The 26,489-nt window shown below is 38.5% G+C and overlaps 1 protein-coding gene across 9 annotated transcripts in view; it reads right to left on the bottom strand.

Annotated features, from left to right (window-relative positions):
- Nucleotides 1–26,489, bottom strand: part of myo16 (myosin XVI) — a 351,216-nt gene that overhangs the window by 152,722 nt on the left and 172,005 nt on the right. For all 9 annotated transcript variants that reach the window (XM_061879193.1, XM_061879191.1, XM_061879188.1 and 6 more), the window contains 5 exons: nucleotides 24,708–24,835; nucleotides 11,008–11,113; nucleotides 8,976–9,093; nucleotides 1,836–1,983; nucleotides 1,634–1,751 (listed from right to left, as the gene is read on the bottom strand). In XM_061879193.1, the coding sequence (XP_061735177.1) occupies nucleotides 1,634–1,751; nucleotides 1,836–1,983; nucleotides 8,976–9,093; nucleotides 11,008–11,113; nucleotides 24,708–24,835 (618 nt within the window). The remainder of the gene's footprint in view (nucleotides 1–1,633; nucleotides 1,752–1,835; nucleotides 1,984–8,975; nucleotides 9,094–11,007; nucleotides 11,114–24,707; nucleotides 24,836–26,489) is intronic.

Below are 26,489 nucleotides of genomic sequence, written 5' to 3'. Positions count from 1 at the left end.
ACAAGAAAGGTTCGGGCGAAGTACACCCCTTTGTCCACAACTGCGTGAGCAAATAGTCAAATGGTTTAAGAACAACGTTTCTCAAAGTGCAATGCAAGAAATTTAGGGATTTGAACATCTATGGTCCATAATATCATCAAAAGGTTCAGAGAATCTGGAGAAATCACTCCACGTAAGCGGCATGGCCGGAAACCAACATTGAATGTCCATGACCTTCGGTCCCTCAGACGGCACTGTATCAAAAACTGACATCAATCTCTAAAGGATCTCACTACATGGGCTCAGGAACACTTCTGAAAACCACTGTCACTAAATACAGTTAGTCGCTACATCGGTAAGTGCAAGTTAAAGCTCTACTATGCAAAGCCAAAGCCATTTAGCAACAACATCCAGAAACGCCGCCGGCTTCTCTGGGCCCAAGGTCATCTAAAATGGACTGATGCAAAGTGGAAAAGTGTTCTGTGGTCTGACAAGTCCACATTTCAAATTGTCGGCATTGTGTCATCCGGACCAAAGGGAAAGCGAACCATCCAGACTGTTATCGATGCAAAGTTCAAAAGCCAGCATCTGTGATGGTATGGGGGTGCATTAGTGCCCAAGGCATGGGTAACTTACACATCTGTGAAGGCACCATTACTGCTGAAAGGTACATACAGGTTTTGGAACAACATATGCTGCCATCCAAGCACCGTCTTTTTCATGGACGTCCCTGCTTATTTCAGCAAGACAATGCCAAGGCACATTCAGCACGTTTTACAACAGCGTGGCGTCATAAAAAAAGAGTGCGGGTAGTTTCCTGGCCCGCCTGCAGTCCAGACCCGTCTCCCATCGAAAATGTGTGGCGCATTATGAAGCGTATAATATAACAGCGGAGACACCGGACTGTTGAACGACGGAAGCTCTACATAAAACAAAAATGGGAAAGAATTCCGCTTTCAAAGCTTCAACAATTAAGTTTCTTCAGTTCCCAAACGTTTATTGAGTGTTGTTAAAAGAAAAGGTGATGTAACACAGTGGTGAACATGTCCTTTCCCAACTACTTTGGCACGTGTTGCAGCTATGAAATTCTAAGTTAATTATTATTTGCAAAAAAGTTTGAACATCAAATATCTTTTCTATGTATCCATCCATCCATCCATTTTCTACCGCTTATTCCCTTTTGGGGTCGCGGGGGGTGCTGGCGCCTATCTATGTAGTGCATTCAATTGAATATTGATTGAAAAGGATTTGCAAATCATTGTATTCCGTTTATATTTACATCTAACACAATTTCCCAACTCATATGGAAACGGGGTTTGTATATGAAAAAAGATTGAACATATTCATTCATTCATCGGCAGTTCGCCTTATAATCCGGTGCGCCCTATGGTCCGGAAAATACGGTACAAGTGTTCTGGGGATAAGGAACTCCACTGTTCAGCTGAACCTAAGCGTGGACTAAATATTAATGCACGTTTAAACTCTTCTATATAATAATATATTTTCTGCCATGTTTAAGTATAAGAATGAGGAAAAGTAGAAGTTGCCATCATGTTTTTAGGGGGTGAACCAGAACCTGAAAATTTGGATTTGTGTGTGAATACCATGGACAAAAACCGCTTCAAAGGACACACATGTGAGTAAAAGTAAATACCCGCTTGTTAAAGCCCACTGCTTGAAAGGCTTGCTTAACACCACTGAGGCGCTCCCTGCCCTCTGACGAGGCTGCATCCAAAGGAAGATTCCCCATTGGAAGCCCTTCACTAAGACACCTGCAGAAAAAAAAAAAAAGGAAGTTAACTTGGATGCTTTTTTTGAGGGGGGGGGGATCCTATTAAGATGACAAGATAACACGCCTATGAGCCAAGATGTTGTTGAGGTAAAGTGCACTCTTCTCTTCGGGTGACAGGCCCTCAGCCATCAGGTAGAAGATGCTGAAGCTACGCTGGTGAGGAGGCAACTGGACCACACGGGTCTTCTCCAGCATGTAAGTGGACACACGGGCTGTAACACAAAAAAAGGAACAGGTTGATAATAGTAACTATAAATCATCATTGGTGTAATTCAGTCTTCTTCAACCACTGTGCCAAAGCCATACTTGCCAACCCTCCCGGATTTTCCGGGAGACTCCCGAAATTCAGCGCCTCTCCCGAAAACCTCCCGGGACCAATTTTCTCCTGAAAATCTCCCGAAACTCAGACGGAGATGGAGGCCACGCCCACTCCAGCTCCATGAGAACCTGACTCAATGTTGTGACCCTCTTAAACAGGACAATACTGCCATCTACTGTACATAGAATAGAATGTCTGTTCTGAAGCCCACAGTAAAGAGACGTAACTTCATCACGTCGCCTGGTTATTGACTCCAACCCAATATATTACACCTTTGACGAGCAGAATGAAGAAATACGCTTGCAAGTTCTACAACGATTGGAAAGAAGAATTACAGTTTATCCAGGAGAGTTCGAAGGGGAAGGGGTATGTTGCCGGTACATTTTGTAGAACAGACTTCTCCATTGAACACGGCGAACGGATATACTCAGCCATGAACAGTCAGCGAAGCACAAAACGTCCGCAGCTCAGCATCATTCACAACCCAGTATTATGGCCCATCTTGCAAAATGGAGACCCGATGGTGTATCTTATGCTGAAACAAAGACGGCTGATAGCTGGAAGCAACATCCCGTTCTCATTTGCGGATGTCTACAACAAATCCGTGAAGGATGTTCCCGGATTCAGAGATCGCTCGCCAATACGCAAATGGCAGAACAAAGGTTATTCAAATAGTGAAAGGTAAGTGTTGTTGTTGTTGTTTTTTAGTAACAAGCAAGCACAGCACAGTTAGTAGAACAACTGTGTTTTCATTACTGTGTATTTGATAGGTGCCGTCTGAAATTCAATTATTTCTTTTATTTATATATATATAATAAAATAAATATTTATAGCTAGAATTTCACTTATAGTCAAGTATTTCATACATACATACATATATATATATATATATATATATATATATATATATATATATGAAATACTCAAGGTGGTGAATTATACGCCACCCCTCTTGACCACGCCCCCCGGCCCTACCACGCCTCCGCCCCACCCCCGACCACGCCCACCACCCCCTACCCCTCAAAATCGGAGGTCTCAAGGTTGGCAAGTATGGCCACGGCACACTAGTGCAGAGTTCCTCAACCACTGTGCCGCGGCACAATAGTGTGCCGTAAGATATTGTCTGGTGTGCCGTGGGAAATTATGCAACTTCACCTAATTGTTCCCAAAAATATTTTTTACAAATCAATAATTATAATCTGCAAATAATGTGCCGTTTTTTAGTGTCTGTGCTGTGTAGAGCTCTGCAGGGTAACCATATAATACTCCATATCAGTAGGTGGGAGAAGGTAGTTAATTGCTTTGGAAAAGTCGGAATGTGTGACGAGAACGTTTTTTTTGTAATCACAATATGCAGGTAAAAACGTATGGAATGCTTAAAGGCCTACTGAAACCCACTACTACCGACCACGCAGTCTGATAGTTTATATATCAATGATGAAATATTAACATTGCAACACATGCTAATACGGCCTTTTTAGTTTACTGAATTGCAATTTTAAATTTCCCGCGAGTTTCTTGTTGAAAACGTCGCGGAATGATGACGCGTACGCATGACGTCACGGACTGTCAGGAAATATTAGCGCTGCACCACTAGCGGTTAAAAGTAGTCTGCTTTAATCGCATAATTACACAGTATTTTGGACATCTGTGTTGCTGAATCTCTAGAAATGAGTTCATTTAATAATGGAGACTATAAAGAACAATTGTGTTGGTGGAAAGCGGTGGATTGCAGCCGTCTTTAGGACCGAGACACAGCCGGTTTTTCTTTGTTTGTTGTGAAGCAGAGCGGTCAAGCGAATATGTTTTCTCTACGTCGACCAGCATGTTTTTGGTTGGGGAAATTGTGATATATATCTTATCGGAGACATCAGTGGATTATTCGTTGTCCTGCAGCAGCTGTCAAAAAAGGCAGCTGTGACTTTGGCTCCGCGGCTTCTCTCTGAGACACTGCGTGTTCACCGCAGCCATCCGACCTCGAGGTATGACTTTACAATCTTTAAAATCTCACTAAAACACTATTAAAACAATAAGCAGATAAGGGATTTTCCAGAATTATCCTAGTAAATGTGTCTAATTACATCTGAAACGCTCACACTCCCGTCGCTTTTTTTTTTTCTTTCTAGTCCTTCACCATCAATATCCTAATTCACAAATCTTTCATCCTCACTCAAATTAATGGGGAAATTGTCGCTTTCTGGGTCCGAATTGCTCTTACTGCTGGTTGCTTCCATTATAAAGAATGTGAATATGTGTGGAGCCCTGCAACTCGTGACGTTATGCGAACATACTTCTGGTAAAGGCAAGGCTTTTCTATTAGCGACCAAAAGTTGCAAACTTTATCGTCGATGTTCTCTACTAAATCCTTTCAGCAAAAATATGGCAATACTGCGAAATGATCAAGTATGACACATAGAATGGACCTGCTATTCCCGTTTAAATAAGAAAATCTAATTTCAGGAGGCCTTTCAACCAAAAATGAACATAAGGAAAAAGCAATGAAGCCTAGGAATGGCAATATAAAGCACCAGTAAAACTGAACTGGCTACCAAGTATACAGAAACAGAATGCTGGACGACAGCAAAAACTTACGGCGTCCACAAAGGACATCCGTACATGACATGACAATAAACAATGTCCACACAAAGAAGGACAGCAAGAACTTAAATTGTCTTGCTTGCTAACACAAAGCAGGTGCGAGGGATAGTGCTGAAAAGAAAACATGAAACTGCTACAGGAAAACATCAACAAAACAGGAAAGGCCACCAAAATAACAGCGCAAGACAAAAACTAAAGAACTACACAGGAAAACACCAACAAACTCAAAATAAGGCACGAATACCTGGTGGAGTTTAATTTTTTAACGTTTTTAATGAAAAAAACGTGCCTTGCCTCAAAAAGGGTATAAAAACACAGCACTAGTGTGCCGTGAGATATTGTTTGGTGTGCTGTGGGTAATCATGCAATTTCACCTAATGGCTCGGAAAAATATTTTTAGCATACCGATAATGATAATCCGCAAACAATGTGCCGTTGTAGAGTGTCTGGAGATCAGCGGAGTAACCATGTAATACTCTTCCGTACCCGTAGGTGACAGCTGGTAGCTCATTGCTTTATTAGCCTACTTGGAGACAAGTGAATTAAAAGATGGTTATGATTTGAAGTCATTTCGAACAATTGTGTCATGTATTTTGATGAGAACGACTTTATATTTACAATATAGGCTATTGAGTTTAATTTTTAACATTTTCTGCTGGTGGTGTCTGTCATGTGTTGGTTACTCGGGTCACAGAACAAAACCAGAACCATTGTTAAGTGGAACTAAAGGATGGGGGACACGGGATATGATGACATAGGGCGGTATAGCTCGGTTGGTAGAGTGGCTGTGCCAGCAATCTGAGGGTTTCAGGTTCGATTCCCACTTCCGCCATCCTAGTCACTGCTGTTGTGTCCTTGGGCAAGACACTTTACCCACCTGCTCCCAGTGCCACCCACACTGGTTTAAATGTAACTTAGATATTGGGTGTCACTATGTAAAGCGCTTCGGGTCACTAGAGAAAAGCGCTATATAAATATAATTCACTTCACACTTCACATGTGTTGTGTGTTGGAAGTAGAAAAAGTAAGAGCGGGGGGAAAAGGCAGAAAAAGACAATAAGTTTATTTTTGGTGTATTATTAAGCTTAGATTAATAATAAGTTAATTAATAAGTGACAGGTTTGGCACACAACAATGGCGACCAGAATGGGATGGTGTCCACCTGGATTTTTCAATGGAAAAAATGTGCCTTGGCTCAAAAAAAGATGAAAAACCCTGGTGTAATTAACATAAATTATATTTGACTGCCCTCTGCTGGACGTTCCCCTCACTACACAGAAAACTACTGTGTTTTAGAACTCAACAGGTATGATGGAGATCTATCTCTTAGGCCAGTGTTTTTCAACATTTTTTGAGGGACACATTTGACTTTAAACCATTACCAATCATGCATCAATATAGCTTCTAAAATATTATAATGCTAGGACACTTGACACGATGAGGAACCACACTATTAATTTATGTCAAGCTCAGGTCATTCCTGTATTTACTGTACATTGGTAGTAACATTAAGACATGGCAAGAAAGACATGGCTGTACTATCCTGCAACCCGTACATACTGGGTTGTCGGACTTGACAAATGTGTACTTATCTTGGAACTTTTGGCAGAGGATTTATGGTACAGTCTTCCTGGCTCTGAGTGGTGTATGTTACTTGGCTATGTGTTTGCCTGATGTGTAGCTTCAGCTATTTGCACTATTCTTGGCAAACATCGTTAGATAGATATTCATCCTATCATGGTGCAACAACAGCTACATATACATATACATGTATATATATATATATATATATATATATATATATATATATATATATATATATATATATATATATATATATATATATGGGCTGCAAATCTTTAGGTGTCCCACGATTCGATTCAATATCGATTCTTGGGGTTGCAATTCGATAATATATCGATTTTTTCGATTCAACGCGATTCTTGATTCAAAAACGATATTTTTTCGATTCAAAATGATTTTGTATTTATTCAATACATAGGATTTCAGCAGGATCTACCCAGTCTGCTGACATGCTAGCAGAGTAGTAGATTTCTTTAAAAAAGCTTTTATAATTGTAAAGGACAATGTTTTATCAACTGATTGCAATAATGTAAATTTGTTTTAACTATTAAACGAACCAAAAATATGACTTATTTTATCTTTGTGAAAACATTGGACACAGTGTGTTGTCAAGCTTATGAGATGCGATGCAAGTGTAAGCCACTGTGACACTATTGTTCATTTTTATTTTTTTTATAAATGTCTAATGATAATGTAAAGAGGGATTTTTAATCACTGCTATGCTGAAATTATAACTAATATTGATACTGTTGTTGATAATATTCATTTTTGTTTCACTACTTTTGGTTTGTTCTGTGTCTCGTTTATGTCTCCTCTCAATTGCTCTGTTTATTGCAGTTCTGAGTGTTGCTGGGTCAGGTTTGGTTTTGTAAATGGATTGCATTGTTATGGTATTGCTGTGTAGTGGTTTGTTGGATTGATTTAAAAAAAAACAAAAAAAACAACAATAAAAATAAAAATCGATTAAAAAAAAGAAAATCGATTCTGAATCGCACAACGTATTCGATTCCATTTGTATTCGAATCGACTTTTTCTCACACCCCTAATATATACATACATATATATGTATAAGTATATACATATATATGTATACATATATATGTACATATACATATATATAAATATATATATATAAATACATACATACATATACATATGTATTCATATACATATATAAACATATATATACATATATACATATCGGGACGGCGTGGCGCAGTGGAAGAGTGGCCGTGCGCAACCCGAGTGTCCCTGGTTCAAATCCCACCTAGTACCAACCTCGTCACGTCCGTTGTGTCCTGAGCAAGACACAACCTGATGGGTGCTGGTTGGCGCCTTGCACATTGTGTGAATGTGTGTGTGAATGGGTAAATGTGGAAGTAGTGTCAAAGCACTTTGAATACCTTGAAGGTAGAAAAGCGCTATACAAGTACAACCCATTTATTTATCATTTATATATTCATATACATATATAAACATATATATACATATATATTCGTATACATATATACATATATATTTACATATACATATATATATACATATATATTTACATATATATACACATATATATATACATATATATACATATACACATATATATACATATACATATACACATATATATACATATACATATACACATATACATACATATACATATACACATATACATATACACATATATATATATATATATATATATATATATATATATATATATATATATATATATATATATATATACATATATATACAATATATATATGTGTGTATATATGTATATATATATATATATATATATATATATGTATATGTATATATATATATATATATATGAAACAGTTCTGTAGAGATGAAGTAGTCTTGTAATTTTTTTCCCACACCTACATATATATATATATATATATATATATATATATATATAGGAAATACTTGAATTTCAGTGTTCATTTATTTCCACATTTCCACACACATAACACTCCTCTCTACTCATTGTTGTATTTGAAAGTGCAATGCTGCGGGGGCGGCATAGCTCGGTTGGTAGAGTGGCCGTGCTAGCAACTTGAGGGTTGCAGGTTCGATTCCCGCTTCCGCCATCCTAGTCACTGCCGTTGTGTCCTTGGGCAAGGCACTTTACCCACCTGCTCCCAGTGCCACCCACACTGGTTTAAATGTAACTTAGATATTGGGTTTTACTATGTAAAGCGCTTTGAGTCACTAGAGAAAAGCGCTATATAAATACAATTCACTTCACTTCACATATATATATATATATCCAACACTTCAAAATTACACCCACTTAATAAATCCATTATAAAACATGATGGGAAACATGTATAATACTCTCCACACGTACCCATATTTGGCACAATTTAGTTGATTAATTTTTCTAATTGATTAAAAAAGGTTGTTTTTCCCATACTCTTAATATCCCATTATATTAATTATCATTATATGTCCATTTTATTAATATAATATGAAAACATATGAATAGGCCACACGCACACACGTTAGGTCAGGAAAAAACACAGAAGCCATTTCATCCCTACAAGCCTGAAACAGAATACAATTGCTATGGTATGAAAAGGGGTAGGATTAAATAAACTTAGCTTCTTCCTACTCCGTTTCGAATGTGTGATGCACTACAATGTATCGTATGCATATTCTAAATAAACTGAAACTGAACTGAAACGTTATTACCTCTGAGCAGTGTCTTCCTCTTGCCACAGTACTGGACGGTCAGCAGTTTGATAAAGCGACTGGAGTTATTGTTCTTCTGCGTCTTTGCGTGACCAAAAGCCTCCAGAAGACGGTTTACCTGCATCATGAAATAAGAAAAACACACACAAAAAATGAGCGATGATTAATCCCTGTTTGGCACCCAGCATCAAGGGTTGCAATTGGGGGTCAAATCAACAGAAATGATTCCCGAGCGCGGCCACCGCTGCTGCTCACTGCTCCCCACACCTCCCAGGGAAGAAAAAGGGGATGGGTCAAATGCAGGGACTAATTTCACCACACCTAGTGTGAGTGTGACAATTAGTGGTACTTTAACTTTAAAACACATGTTTGCACATGCATCTTTATTTCTGCCACTAGGTGTCAGTGTGCATCCATAATGTGTAGACTAGTGTAGTATTGCAAGTGTCCCAGATAATGAGAGAGCACACTGACCCAGATTTGTCCTGCATGGGAAGACTTCATCAGGCAAAAGTGTTTTATTTTTTTCTCTCTCTCTCTCTCTCTCTCTCTTTCTGACTTGACACTGCGATGCAGAGTGGAGCAGGATTTAAGAGAGGCGAAGAGAGAATTACTACAGCAAAAGTGATTTGTCTCTTTTTCATGCACTCTGTGTGTTCATACAACACCATAGGTGCCGATCTACATTTCTGCCAGTGGGTGCTCAGTGTGGGTGTATTAGTGTTGTCTCGATACCAATATTTTAGTACCGGTACCAAAAGCGTTTCGGTAATTTTCTAAATAAAGGGGACCAGACAAAATGTCATTATTGGCTTTATTTTAACAAAAAAATATTACGGTACATTAAACATATGTTTCTTATAGTAATTTAGTCCTTATATAAAATAGTGAACATACTAGACAACTTGTCTTTTAGTAGAAAGCAAGTAAACAAAGGCTCCTAATTAGTATGCAGTAACATACTGTGTCATTTATCATTCTATTATTTTGTCAAAGTTATTAAGGACAAATGGTAGAAAATTAATTATTAATCTATTTTTATTATCTGCTTACTTTCTGTCTTAACATGTTCTATCTACACTTCCGTTACAATGTAATAATCAGTCATTTTTCTGTTGTTTGATACTTTACATTAGTTTTGGATGATACCACAAATGTAGGTATCAATCTGATACCAAGTAGTTACAGAATCCTACACTGGTCATAGTCAAAGTCTTCATGTGTCCATCATAATATAAATTAAAAAAAAAAATGAAAGAAGATTTTGTGACGTTAAAAAATATTGACGTAATCATAGTAGTATCGACTAGATACGCTCCTGTACTTGGTATCATTACAATTGATGTTAGGTGTAGATCCACCAATAGCGTTTGTTTGTATTGTAGCGTCCCGGAAGAGTTGGTGCTGAAGGGAATCCTGGGAATTTGTTCTGTAGTGTTTATGTTGTGTTGCGGTGCAAATACTCTTCCAAAATGTGTTTGTCGTTTTTAGTATGGTTTCACTATATGGCACATGTTTATGAGTGTTGGCATTGTTCATACTGTCACCCTTAGTGTGACATGTATGGCTGTTGAATAAGTATGTCTTCATTCGGTCGTGTACTGTGTACAAAACCAAGATGATTTTGTCATTGGTTCATTATGGGGCACAATTAAAACATGTTCAGGCTTAGTTAAATATAGATTGTATGATCTGTGACAATTTGATGATATAAATCGGACCAAACTCACCACAAAATTAACAACAACAACAAGATTGTTTTTTTTTTTCAAAAATGATATATAAAATTGAAGGTTGCAGTCAATCCCAGGTGGGTGCACGGGCCCCGAAGCACCCACGGGATCAGCGCCTATGTACAACACGACAAAAGATGTCTAACTCCCTCAAGGTGGACACATATTACAACTGGAAAAAAAACATCTCAAACTATTTTCTCTGCTCCAGATGTTTTTTGTCCTAAAGGAGGTACCAAAGAAAATACATCTGCCTTAATGGCCATAAAAGGGTCTAATGCATTTTGGGGCAAACTTACATGTTTCATTCTGGATTCCAGCGCAAAGCCTTTAGGGCTGGATCTGGCCGTCAGGTGTCGCACGATGTGTTTGCAGGCTTCTGTTTTTCCTGAACCACTTTCACCGCTAAAACGACATACAAGGATAGTACAGGTGGACTTTTATAAGGTTTGACAAGTGTTGTTGATGGCTGCATGAACAGAGCACGTCAACCTCAATTTACTTTTCTAATAGAGGAAACGTGCAAGTACAAAACCCAAAACCAGTGAAGTTGGCACGTTGTGTAAATGGTAAATAAAAACAGAATACAATGATTTGGAAATCCTTTTCAACTTATATTCAATTGAATAGACTGCAAAGACAAGATACCTAACGTTCCAACTGGTAAATGTTATTTTTTGCCAATATTAGCTCATTTGGATTTTGATGCCTTCAACGTGTTTCAAAAAAGCTGGCACAAGTTGCAAAACATACTGAGAAAGTTGAGAAATGCTCATCAAACACTTATTTGGAACTTCCCACAGGTGAACGGGCTAATTAGAAACAGGTGGGTGCCATGATTGGGTATAAAAGCAGCTTCCATGAAATGCTCAGTCATTCACAAACAAGGATGGGGTCACTTTGTGAACAAATGCCAAAGTAAATTGTTTGAGAACATTTCTCAACCAGCTATTGCATGTAGGGATTTCACCATCTACGGTCTGTATTATCATCAACAAGTTCAGAGAATCTGGAGAAATCACAGCACGTAAGTAGCAAGGCTGAAAACCAACATTGAATGCCCGGGACCTTGGATCCCTCAGGCGGTACTGCATCAAAAAGCGACATCAGTGTGTAAAGGATATCACCACATGGGCTCAGGAACACTTCACAAAACCACTGTCGCTAACTACAGTTTGTCGCTACATCTGTAAGTGCAAGTTAAAACTCTACTATGCAAAGCCGAAGCCATTCATCAACAGCACCCAGAAACGCAGCCGGCTTCGCTGGGCCTGAGCTCATCTAAGATGGACTGATCCAAAGAGTAAAAGTTTTCTGTGATCCGAGGAGTCCACATTTTAAATTGTTTTTGGAAACTGTGGACGTTGTGTCCTCCGGAACAAAGAGGAAGAGAACCATCTTCATTGTTATAGACGCAAAGTTCTAAAGCCAGCATCTGTGATGGTATGGGGGTGTATTATTGCCCAAGGCACGGTAACTTACACATCTGTGAAAGCACCATTAATGCTGAAAGGTACATACAGGTTTTGGAACAACTATTGCTGCCATCCAAGCAACGTCTTTTTCATGGACGCCCCTGATTATTACAGCAAGACAATGCCAAGCCACGTGTTACAACAGTAAAAGATATTAAAAGAGAGCAGGTAGTGGACTGGCCTGCCTGTAGTCCAGACTTGTCTCCCATTGAAAATGTGTGGCACATCATGAAGCCTAAAATACCACAACGGGGACCCCGGACTGTTGAACAACTTAAGCTGTACATCAAGCAAGAACGGGAAAGAATTCCACCTGAAAAGATTCAAAAATTGGTCTCCTTAGCTCCCAAACATTTACTGAGTGTTGTTAAAAGGAAAGGCCATGTAACACAGTGGTAAAAATGCCCCTGTGCCAACTTTTTTGCAATTCTAAATTAATTATTATTTGCAAAAAAAAAAATAGTTTCTCAGTTCGAACAATAAATATTTTGTCTTTGCAGTATATTCAATTGAATATAAGTTGAAAAGGATTTACAAATCATTGTATTCTTTTTTTTTTATTTACGATTTACACAACGTGCCAACTTCACTGGTTGTGGGTTTTGTAGGAATGATCTGTTCCAGGGTTAAACTGTCACCATCACATAGGCAGATTGTATCGTACATGCGATAACAATTATAATATTAACTAGGGCTGCGAATCTTTGGGTGTCCCACGATTCGATTCAATATCGATTCTTGGGGTCGCTTTTCGATTATAAATCGATTTTTTCGATTCAATGCGATTCTGATTCAAAAACGATATTTTTCCGATTCAAAACGATTCTGTATTCATTCAATACGTAAGATTTCAGCAGGATCTACCCCAGTCTGCTGACATTCTAGCAGAGTAGTCGATTTAAAAAAATATATATACTGTATATATAAAATTGTAAAGGACAATGTTTTATCAACTGATTGCAATAATGTAAATTTGTTTTAACTATTAAACGAACCAAAAATACGACTTATTTTATCTTTGTGAAAACATTGGACACAGTGTGTTGTCAAGCTTATGAGATGCGATGCAAGTGTAAGCCACTGTGACACTACTGTTCTTTTTTATTTTTTTTACAAATGTCTAATGATAATGTCAATGAGGGATTTTTAATCACTGCTATGCTGAAATTATAACTAATATTGATACTGTTGTTGATAATATTCATTTTTGTTTCACTACTTTTGGTTTGTTCTATGTAGTGTTTGTGTCTCCTCTCAATTGCTCTGTTTATTGCAGTTCTGAGTGTTGCTGGGTCAGGTTTGGTTTTGGAATTGGATTGCATTGTTATGGTATTGCTGTGTATTGTTTTGTTGGATTGATAAAAAAAAAAAAAATCAATTTTTTAAAAATGGGAATCAATTCTGAATCGCACAACGTGAGAATCGTGATTACAATTCGAATCGATTTTTCCCACACCCCTAATATTTATAACAATTATTATAATAATTATTATTATTATGGAGCCTGACATGAAAGCTCATGCAGGCGGCTGTGTCTTGTTTATGACAACAACAACAAAAAGCTACAAACTACTTGTTTTGCTTTTTACTTATTTTGGAGAGAAAAGTGTTTTCACGCGTCATGGGCAACTGTGCAAATTAAACCATGTACCCGTGGACTCATCCTGATGTCATCTCCTGTTACAAGTAGAGGTGTTCAAAGATGAAGCCAGTGTATTTGTGACAAAACGTAGGTGTTAAGAGTTAGTCATCAGGCTGTTGCATACGCGTGTCATCACATGTTGGATGACATCACCTCCCACTCTCACTCCCATTAAATTCACTATTCTATAGCGTCTACCTCCTCATCCCCCTCCTGCACTGCCCACACACCATGTGCGTGGTGTATCTGCTACTGGAAGCCTGTTCTACAACATAAGGTAGCAGTGCTGTCCATGTTGTGGCAAACATCCACACAGCAGCAGCAGATGGCTGCAGAAGGTCAGAGGACCTCCCTAATGACAGCATAGAGCCTGCTGGCTTTGTTGCTGTGTGTTTTACTGCTTGGAGCCCCGCTGAGTGACAAAATCCAAAAGGCCTTATTTTCTAGCATCTTCTCTTTGACCGGCTATTAGACTTCAAAGGCATTTGGTTAGTGAGCTGATTTGGGGGATTATGGCTGCTGATTGCCTTTATGTTGACAGTTTTTTTTTTGCTTTTTTCTACAGGAACTATTTTATGTTAAAATATTTGGACACTATTTTCGGGTATTTGGATGACATTTGGCGATTGCAGATTGACTTGATCTTCTAGTGAGAGTTAGTTCAGTTCAGTTCAGGGGCGGCATAGCTCGGTTGGTAGAGTGGCCGTGCCAGCAACTTGAGGGTTGCAGGTTCGATTCCCGCTTCCGCCATCCTAGTCACTGCCGTTGTGTCCTTGGGCAAGACACTTTACCCACCTGCTCCCAGTGCCACCCACACTGGTTTAAATGTAACTTAGATATTGGGTTTCACTAAGTAAAGCGCTATATAAATAGAAAAGTGCTATATAAATATAATTCACTTCAGTTTCAGTTCATTTTGAACATGCATACAATACAATGTAATTCATCACATATGTCCAGATGTTTCATTTCAGCACGTCCAAAAAGGAGTAGGAAGAAGCATAGCTTATTTAATCCTACCCCCTTTTCATACCATAGCAATTTTATCCTATTTCGTTGTTCTCCGTAACATAACAGTGAACAAATAATAAATGAATAATATACCATAGTACAGTTGTTCTCAAATGGGGGTACTTGAAGGTATGCCATGGGGTACGTGAGATTTTTTTTTTAATATTCTAGAAATAGCAACAATTCAAAAATCCTTTATAAATATATGTATTAAATAATTATTCAACAAAATATGAAAGTAAGTTCATAAACTGTGACAAGAAATACAACAATGCAATATTCAGTGTTGACAGATTTGTTGTGGACATGTTTCATTAATATTGATGTTAAAGATTTCTTTTTTTGTGAAGAAATGTTTAGAATGAAGTTCATGGATCCAGATGGATCTCTATTACAATCCCCAAAGAGGGCACTTTAAGTTGATGATTACTTCTATGTGTAGAAATCTTTATTTATAATTGAATCACTTGTTTATTTTTCAACAAGTTTTTAGTTATTTTTTATATATTTTTTTCCAAATAGTTCAAGAAAGACCACTACAAATTAGCAATATTTTGCACTGTTATACAATTTAATAAATAAGAAACTGATGACATAGTGCTGTATTTGACTTCTTTATCTCTTTTTTTCAACCCAAAATGGTTTGCTCTGATTAGCGGGTACTTGAATTAAAAAAATGTCCACAGGGGGTACATCATTTAAAAAAGGTTGAGATCCACTGCCATAGTAAGTAAACAAATATTGGTAACACTTAATTCACCATTAATTAGTTGCTCATTAACATGCAAATCAGTAACATATTGGCTTTTAAATTAGTCATTATTAAGTACTTATTAATGCCTTATTCTACATGGCCTTATTATACACCAGTAAGCCAATAACTGAGAGTCTTCCCTCAATAACCTCAGAATGATTGCTTATTAGTACTAAGTAAGGAAGCTGTTGTATACGATTCTCCCTTTATACCACTTAGTTAATATGGTCTGTTCTTACATAACAAAACTACGATAACCCTAACCCTAACTATAACCCTTAAGTCTTTGTTACGTAGAATATGTTCCCCATACTAAACTGTTACCCAAATATTAAATACATAAATAATTTTTGTCTCAATTAATATAAAAAAAGTCTCTTAAACTGAATCATATTGGTGCTTTGTTTGATTTCTTTGGTTAATCCATTCCATAGTTTAATTCCACATACTGATATGCTAAAGGGTTTTAAGTGTTGTACGAGCATACACATGTTTTGAATTAGATTTCCTCTAAGGTTATATTTCTCCTCTTTTTTTGAGAAGAATTGTTGCACATTCTTGGGTGGCAGGTTATAGTTTGCTTCATACATCATTTTAGCTCTTAGCAAATGCACCAAATTGTTGAATTTCAATAATTGTGATTTAATAAATAAAGAGTTTGTACGTTCTCTATATCCAACATTATATATTATTCTAATTGATATTTTTTGTAATCGGTTCGCAGCCGAGTGTGAAGCGACCGGAATGAGAATCAGCACCTCCAAGTCCAAGTCCATGGTTCTCGCCCGGAAAAGGGTGGAGTGCCATCTCCGGGTTGGGGAGGAGACCCTGCCCCAAGTGGAGGAGTTCAAGTACCTAGGAGTCTTGTTCACGAGTGGGGGAAGAGTGGATCGTGAAATCGACAGGCGGATCGGTGCGGCGTCTTCAGTAATGCGGACGTTGTAACGATCCGTTGTGGTGAAGAAGGAGCTGAGCCGGAAGGCAAAGCTCTCAATTTACCGGTCGATCTACGTTCCCATCCTCACCTATGGTCATGAGCTTTGGGTCATGACCGAAAGGATAAGATCACGGGTACAAGCGGCCGAAATGAGTTTCCTCCGCCGGGTGGCGGGGCTCTCCCTTAGAGATAGGGTGAGAAGCTCTGCCATCCGGGAGGAGCTCAATGTAAAGCCGCTGCTCCTTCACATCGAGAGGAGCCAGATGAGGTGGTTCGGGCATCTGGTCAGGATGCCACCCGAACGCCTCCCTAGGGAGGTGTTTAGGGCATGTCCAGCTGGTAGGAGGCCACGGGGAAGACCCAGGACACGTTGGGAAGACTATGTCTCCCGGCTGGCCTGGGAACGCCTCGGAATCCCCCGGGAAGAGCTAGACGAAGTGACTGGAGATAGGGAAGTCTGGGCTTCCCTGCTTAGGCTGCTGCCCCCGCGACCCGACCTCGGATAAGCGGAAGATGATGGATGGATGGATGGATGGATTTTTTGTAACACAGTTAGTGAATGAAGCACACATTTGTAGTTGTTTCCCCATAGTTCTACATAATAACTCAGATATGGTAACACTTGCAAGCAGTAGAGAATATGAAGTGACTTTTGGTCCAGAACAGGTTTTGCTTTATTCATTATTGATGTGTTTCTTGCTTCTTTATGTTATGCAGGTTTTTACATAAGATGTCCAATTCATTTTGTCATCTATTATTACACCCAAAAATGTTTTATTTTATCGTTTCATTATCTAATCCGTCTATTTGTAATTGTGTTTGACTTTCTCTTCTACTGTTACCAAATAGCATTATTTTAGTTTTACTGAGATTCAAAGATAGTCTGTTTTTGTCAAACCATCTTTTTACTTTGTTCATTTCTTCTGTTATTATTTGTATTAGCTTCTTGTGTGTTCTCTCCTGAACAAAACGCAGTTGTGTCATCTGCAAATAATACTAACTTTAAGTCCTTTGTAAAATTACAAATGTCATTTATATAGAGATTGAACAATTTTGGTCCCAGTATTGATCCCTGAGGTACACCACAAAATATTTTCAGCTCTGTGGAAGTGTTTGCCTATCTTCAAGTATTGCTTCCTGTTGGTTAAGTAGATTCTAATCCAGTTCAATACCAACCCTCTGATTTCTAATTAGTTTATTAACATGCTGTGATTAATTGTGTCAAATGCTTTTGTTAAATCCATAAACACTGCAGCAGCACATTTTGTGCTATCTATTGCATTGGTAATCTCTTCAAATAAGTTTTTGTTATCTATTGCATTGGTGATCTCTTCCGTTATTTCGACTAATGCTATTGATGTTGAGATTGTCACATTTAAAACGCATTATGATGCGCGAAGGTATCACCCCAGGATGCAGTGGGAACAGACAGGCAGGAGAGCAGGTAAGAGCTGATTTTAATATACAAAAAAGGTAAACGAAAACTTGTACAAAACAGAAATGAAACGCTGTGCCTACGCACGGAAAGCTAATGCTAATAGTTAGCAAGCATCGAGTCCAAAGTCCAATAGAAACGATGTGCAGAGTGCACGCAAAGCTAAGACGTGACTAAGCAAGGTTAGAACAAGGAAGAATAATAAACGTGACTGTTGTTTACCGCAAACCATGAGCCAAGAACGAACTGAGGTAGAATGCAGGCTTAAATACTAAAGTAAACAGTTGCCAATAGATGTGCGTCAAAAAAAGCATAGCAGGTGGAACAAATGAGAAACCATGGAAACGAGATAAAACAGGCAGTGCAAAACTCAGAACAGGAAGAGTCCAAAAATAATTAGAAAACACCAAAAAGGACTCAAAAGCCGGACTAAAGATGTGATCCGGAACCAGATCACAATAAAGATGTTAAGAAAACTAATTATTTTAATTAAATGGCACTGTAATGAGGCTATTTAACATATTACCTCACAAATAAGGCAACCCTATATATAAATGGATGCCTCTTTATAAAGTAACTATTTCTGGGGAATGTTTATAACACGACATTTTTTTTTATATATATTGGAATAAAAATACCTTTTTTGTTAGCTACATGTTTAATTCCGGTCAAAATGTATATTGACTAATGACAGCATGAAGATACTGACATAAAAAATCAGTAGTAATGCTGTAATATTAGCACGTCGTCATGATCTGTTGTATCAGATCATGCCTTATCCTGAGTTTCATGGTATTTTTCTGTTTGTAGTTTTAGTTCCTGTCTTGCGCTTTTATTTTGGTATTTTTCCCTTCCTGTTTTCTCCTTTCCTGCAGCAGCTTTACGCCTGCCTTTGAGCACTTTTCCCCTCACCTGTTTTCTGTTGGTAATTAGCACTATATATGTTGAGCTTGAGACACCACTTGGTTGTCGGGACATTATTCACTGCTCACTGCTTAGTGTATTTCTTTCCGTGCTGAGGTCTTGTATGGATGTACTTTGTGGACGCCATCTGCACCACATTCTTCATGAGTTTTTTCCTGATATCCAGCATTACCTTTTGGTTTTCTTTAGTGTGTCATGTTTAGTCTTCTTTCGTGCATAGCTTCCCTTACGCTTTTGGAGCACTTCCTATCTCTCGCCTTTTGTTTGTTCAGTTATTAAATACCTTTTTTACCTTAACATTGACTCCTTGACTGTCTGCAAGAAAATCCCAACAACCTAAACTGTCTCACATGACGTGCCGCCCTGACACATGTGACTGATCAATGACTGATTTAAGACTTTTATTTTATTACAAGTCAATAACATCAACAAAGCTCACCTTTTTGCACTCACACACAGCATAAAACTTTTGGTGGACAAAATGAGACAAAGACGGAGTGGAAGATTTTACATGTAAACTGACTGTTGCGTCACACTCTCCACTATGGTGAGTTCAAGAACCACCGAAATTAGTAGGACAAAACGATGTTCATCAAATACTCTCATACACACAAACATATTAAACAATGAGCTTTCTAACAATTGGGAAGGTTTGTGTCATGTGTGTCATCAAACAAAAAACCTACTAAAACAACTTTTTTCCATTTTCTATTTTTTTTTTTTAAATGCTCCAGGGAGCCACAGGGGCAGCACTATCCCCCGGCCTACCCCCAGGTGCATGTCTTTGGAGGGGGGAGGAAGCTGGAGTACCCAGAGGGAACCAGTTTGCACGTAGACGAACAAATAAGTGCATGAAGACTTTAACGTTTGCTGTGGTCTGGAACAAAATGGCACACTAACAACTATCAGAAATGCAGCCAATATTACATTCTGATAATGTGTAACGAGACATACATATATAAATTAACATAAGTAAAGGAAATTAAATTAGCTCAAAATATACCTACAAACAGGGCATAATGATGCAATATATACATATAGCTAGTGTAAATAGCGTGTTAGCATTGATTAACTTGCAGCCATGCAGTGACCAAATATGCCTAATTAAAACTCCATAACAAGTCAATAATATCAACAAAGCTCACCTTTGTACATTCACACACAGTATAAAATGTTTGGTGGACAAAATGACACAAACAAGGAGTGAAACAAAACACGTCTTTCTGTGGCAGCGTCGGAGAAAGTTGTACATGTAAACAAACTGTGGAGTCACAGTCCACACAAAGGTGAGTTCCAGGGCTGCTGAAATTAGTAGGACAAAACGGCGCTCGCCAAATACTCTCATCAGTGAAGCATAAACTCAAACATATTAAACAGGTATATTACAAAAAAATATATATTTTTCAACCCATTTTTTTTCCACTTCCATACATTATTGACAAAGCTCCATGGAGCCACCAGGGCGCCGCTCAAGAGCCGCATGTGGCTCTACAGCCACGGGTCTAGCCCTTAATCAAAAGGTATTTTTCCTGGTAAAATGCTGTATTACATGCAGTTAAATGTCGCATTCAGCTCTTGGCTTCCCGCCTGCACACAAAACTCAGGTTTACCCAATCAGACTTTGTGGCTTCAGGAGTAGTTTGAAAGCCTCAAAAGGTTGCTAACTACTACTTATTATTGCAATAAATTCCTACACAAAGCATGAGGGAAGACCTGGGATGATCAGAAAATGTAATGTATGTACATTTTTAATTGCATTTAATTGCATTTTCATGGTAAGTTAGCCACTCAAGTTCACAGTCACCATAAATACCATCTTAAATTTCTGCCAGTTTTAGATACAACTTGCTCTGTACAGTGACTTTGAAAAATAGGTTGCAAACCTACCTGACTGCATGTGACATTTTAGGGTAGTAAAAAAGAAGCAAGATAAGCAAGAAGAAGAGAGGGCACGGCAGGACAAGCCAGTTCAATGTCCTTGCATGTGTGTGTTAGAGCTTGTGTGTTAAGCAAGATGGATCGCCTGTGGCTAAGGTGCATTAAATTTCATCCAGATTGGTTACAACTCAGCAGGAATGTTTCTTGAGAGCTTGAACGAGGTATAATTGCCATCAATAAGCTGCCTCCGCCAATTTGAAGAAAAAGAAAGGTCAATGTGAATGTTTGACAATTGTCGTAATTATTATGACTATTATATAGTCCATCCTTCCATTTTCTACCGCTTGTCCCTCTCGGGGTCAGGGATGTGGTGGAGCCTATCCCAGCTGCACTCGGACGTAAGGCGGAAGAGTGAAGCAAATCTTCATTGACAGATATGTTGAAACGTAATATTTATTCTCCATAATTTAACAACATTAGAAACAATTACTAAATTACAGGCTACACAGAAGGTAAGATAACTCCTGGAAGTTACTGGATTTTAATGACAATGGTAAAGATGTGAGTGTCCCAGTTTAAAAAAATAGATTTAATATTTATTATGATCTTTGGCAAACGAGGTAATATTTGCTGTGGTCTGGAACAACATGGCACACAAACAACTATCTGAAATGCAGCCGATATTACATACAGATAATGTGTCACGAGACATGCAAAACTAAAGTATATACATTGAGGATCAAAGTAAAGGATATTACATGAGCTCAAATATACCGACAAATGTGGCATAATGATGCAATATGTACATCCATCCATCCATTCATCTATCCATTTTCTACCGCATTCAATTTGGGGTAGAGGGGGCGCTGGTGCCTATCTCAGCTACAATCGGGCAGAAGGCGGCGTACACCTTGGACAAGTCGCCACACAGCTGGCCTAAATAGCAAGTTAGCGCATTGATTAGCTTGCTAACCAAATATGCCTGATTAGCACTCCAACATGTCAATAACATCAACAAAGCTCACTTTTGTGCACTCACGTACAGCATAAAACCTTTGGTGGACAAAATGAGACAAAGGAGTGGAAGGTTTTACATGTAAATTAACCAACAGTTAGTTCAAGAACCACCAAAATTAGTAGGACAAAATGATGTTCACCAAATACTCTCATACACACAAACATATTAAACAGTGGGCTTTCTAACAATTGGGAAGATTTGTGTCATGTTTGTCCTGAAACCAAAAAAAATACTAAAACAAAAAAAATATTTTCCCCCCAACTTTTTTCCATTTTCAATCCTTTTTTAAAAAATGCTCCACTAACCCCTGGCCTATCCTCGGGTGCATGTCTTTGAAGGGGGGAGGAAGCCGGAGTACCCGGAGGGAACACACACAGTTACAGGAAGAACATGCAAACTCCACACGAAAAGACCTAGAACTCGGGACTCAAATCCAATACCTTCATGCTGTGAGCAACTCAACTCAACCCAACTCAACTGATGAGACTGTCTTTTCAAAAGACAGACACTATATTTTATAAATGGCACGTTTACCTTGCATTGTAAGCATGTTAGCGGTAATTGTGGACTAACATTGCATAGACTTTAAAAAACATTGTTCAAAGGAATGAATAAATAAATAAATGAAATAACAAAAAAAAATGTCTTTTCAAGAGACATGTACAATCTTTTTTTAAATGCAGCATTTGCTTTGCAATGTTGAGGCATCATGGCTCAGATCAGTATAAACTAGAAAATGCTATTTTCTATCTAATTTGCATGTGAATCCTGAAAAAACTAAAAAAAAAAAAAAAATGCTAACAGTTAACGTTTTTGCCAGAGAGTGTTAAGTAGTAAGATATAAGGCTCTTATTTGCATATCTGCAAAATGAACTAAAAAAAATAGCTAGCTTGCACACCCTAACCTTAATATGTCTGAATTGTATACCGGAACAGTTTGGTAAAAATCTAGCATGCTGACGTTGACATTCTAACAGTTAGCATGTTTAGAGTAACGAAATATGTGTCAAAATTTGCTAAAAAAGTTGGCATGCTAACAATAAACATGAGTCAAAAACCAAAATATATGACTGTCAAAATTAGATAGAGCTACCTTGCTAATGTTTGCATGCTAACAGTTAGCATGGGTCAAATAACAAAATAAGTGACTCGAAGTGTATACCTGAAAAATGTGCTCAAAAAGGTAGAGCAAACAAGGAGCATTTTGACTTTGGAACAGTTTGAATCAGTGGAGAAATGTAGCAAATGTGGAAGTTTGAAAAATTGTCCTTTTATTTTCAATCGGAAAAAAGAAATCCTGGGAATTCCTGGAAATACGAGAACTTTTGGAACTTTGTTAGTTTGAATGGCCAAGACTAGTGGAATGTGTTGATGGTGGAATTCTTTGAATCGGTTGATAAATGTGGGAAATGTGGCCATTTGAAAAATTGTCTATTTATTAAATGTGGTGAATTTTGGAAAATGAAAAATGAGAGCACCCGAGTCATGAATAAGCTGAACATTTTGAAAGTGGAACGCTTTAAATAAGATTAAAAATATTTAAAATATATATATATATATATATATATATATATATATATATATATATATATACATACATACATACATATATGTGTGTATATATATATATATATATATATATATATATATATATATATATATATATACATACATACATACATATATATATATACATACATATATGTGTGTATATATATACATATATATATATATATATATATATATATATATATATATATATATATATATATATATATACACATATATATACAGTATATATACAAGACACATATATGTATATATATGTATATATATATACACATACATTCTCGCCCGGAAAAGGGTGGAATGCCATCTCCGGGTTGGGGAGGAGACCCTGCCCCAAGTGGAGGAGTTCAAATACCTAGGAGTGTTGTTGACGAGTGAGGGAAGAGTGGATCGTGAGATCGACAGGCGGATCGGTGCGGCGTCTTCAGTAATGCGGACGTTGTACCGATCCGTTGTGGTGAAGAAGGAGCTGAGCCGGAAGGCAAAGCTCTCAATTTACCGGTCGATCTACGTTCCCATCCTCACCTATGGTCATGAGCTTTGGGTCATGACCGAAAGGATAAGATCACGGGTACAAGCGGCCGAAATGAGTTTCCTCCGCCGTGTGGCGGGGCTCTCCCTTAGAGATAGGGTGAGAAGCTCTGCCATCCGGGAGGAACTCAAAGTAAAGCCGCTGCTCCTTCACATCGAGAGGAGCCAGATGAGGTGGTTCGGGTATCTGGTCAGGATGCCACCCGAACGCCTCCCTAGGGAGGTGTTTAGGGCACGTCCAACCGGTAGGAGGCCACAGGGAAGACCCAGGACACGTTGGGAAGACTATGTCTCCCGGCTGGCCTGGGAACGCCTCGGGATCCCCCGGGAAGAGCTAGACGAAGTGGCTGGGGAGAGGGAAGTCTGGGCTTCCCTGCTTAGGCTGTTGCCCCCGCGACCCGACCTCGGATAAGCGGAAGATGATGGATGGATGGATGGATATACACATACATATCTGTATGTATATATATATATGTATACATATATGTATATACATATACATACATACATATATATATATATATGTGTGTGTGTATATATATATATATATATATATATATATATATATATATATATACACACACATATATATATATATATATATATATATATACATACATATATACGTATATGTATATATATATATACATACATATATACGTATATGTATATATATATATATACATACATATATACGTATATGTATATATATATACATACATATATACGTATATGTATATATATACATACATATATACGTATATATATATATATAAGATATTATTTTGACTCAAGGCATAGAGCTAGAAGTATGAGTAGTGGTACCTCAGAATGAAACACTGCGGTCGTCTCTCCTGGAGCATCATGTGGTACGCTCTCTCCGCCGAGGAGAAGATGTGAGGGGGTAGTGAGGAGCATAAGCGACCTGTGGAGCTCAGGTACAGTTGACTCACCTAAGAAACACACAGGTAGACATCATATGAAAACTTATAGTGACTGACCAAAGACTACATGAGGGGACAGTGTTAGCTACAACGCTGTTTGAAACTGACCGTTACCTGTTTGAAATGTACCAAAGTCTGCACGAAGACTGCCAAAGAACCGACCAATAAGTGGTGCTGTTTTCATGTTGGCATGTAAACTGACCAATGACTGACCTTTATTTCAGACATTCATTTGTTCTTCATTTCCTATTTTTGCAGGGTCAGTGGTCCTTTATTCTTTTGACGTTTGAGAGAAAACCAAGAAAAAAAAGCATGGTTGCAGACCGCCGGAAGAGAGGGGTGACGGACAGAAAGCAGACCACAGATGTTGAGACACATGCCCAATTCGCACCTTCCCCAGTCCACCTGGAGGAAGTCCACGGGCTGGCATGTACGAAGAAGACACTAGGGATGTAACGGTATTGTAAATACTGCGGTACTGGGGAAGCTGAATTCTCACAAAAATGCAGTAAAGCTGAAAACAGGATTTATTGATTATGTCAGGAACGAAATGTGTTTATCCACAAACTTTTTTATTATTTATTCAATTATTTTTTTCCCGAGATGACGCCACTGTAATGGCTGCTGTTGGCAGGAGCTCTGTACTCTTGTATCATCTTTTTGTGTTCCCGATGTTTTCTTCTTGTTTTCATGTGTTTTTTTTGGTTCGGGACCCTTCGAGACTGTGTGACAAGGGGTGGCACTTTCCTGACTTCTGCGGTGCTTTTTTTGTGAAGTTCTGGATCTGCCTCCCCCGGGAGCCTTTTAGCCATGCAGACCAGCTGCTGGGTCTCTGGAGGGGATGCGGATGAGGAGTCAGGGCTGTGGAACTGGCGCTGAGCGCCGGGACGAACGGGCTTCACAGTGTCTTGGCTGAATGAGCAGGTATCGGACACCTCGGTCTCCTTAGACATATTCTCGCTCATCCGTGCGGACTGGACACTGGCCGAGAGTTGGTGGGCGGCCGAGAGTGGAGTCCGCTCTCATGATTGCTTTGTTGGGTCTGCTCTTGTCTCTGACCATGCTCCCCCCCCACCCCAGCAGACGATGGCGTGGAACACCGCAGTGTATATATATTTATATTTTTGTTGTTGTTTTACTTTTTCTTTGCACTTTCAAAATACATATTTTAAGTCCCATCTTAAAATTCATTAGTACACTCTTGGTTTGAATGGACCCCCCTTTTAGACCAGTTGATCTGCCGTCTCTTTTCTACTCTGCCCTCCTCTCCTTCGTGGTTTCTCATTGTAGCCCATTGGGTTGAGTTTTTCCTTGCCCTGATGTGGGATCTGAGCCGAGGATGTGGTTGTGGCGTGTGCAGCCCTTTGAGACACTCGTGATTTAGGGCTATATAAAAACAATTTGATTGAGTGATTGATTAATCTTGGTAGTGATAATTCGGATTACAACATTTGAGCATTATTAATTATTAATTAATAGTAAGTCAGTCTATCCTTTACATAAGTTCAGACAGCAGCTCAGTGGCCTTGTGGTTAGAGTGTCTGTCCTGAGTCTGGAAGGTTGCGAGTTCAAATACCGGCGGAGTCTTACCAAAAAATTTACAAATGGGACTCATTACCTCCCTGCATGGCACTCAGCATCAAGGGCTGGAATTGGGGGTTAA

This window comes from Nerophis ophidion, linkage group LG19 (genome assembly GCF_033978795.1).
Source record: "Nerophis ophidion isolate RoL-2023_Sa linkage group LG19, RoL_Noph_v1.0, whole genome shotgun sequence".
NCBI classification, from domain to species: Eukaryota; Metazoa; Chordata; class Actinopteri; order Syngnathiformes; family Syngnathidae; genus Nerophis; species Nerophis ophidion.
The sequence above is the reverse complement of the archived record's forward strand: the minus strand, read 5'-3'. Positions and strand labels throughout refer to the sequence as shown.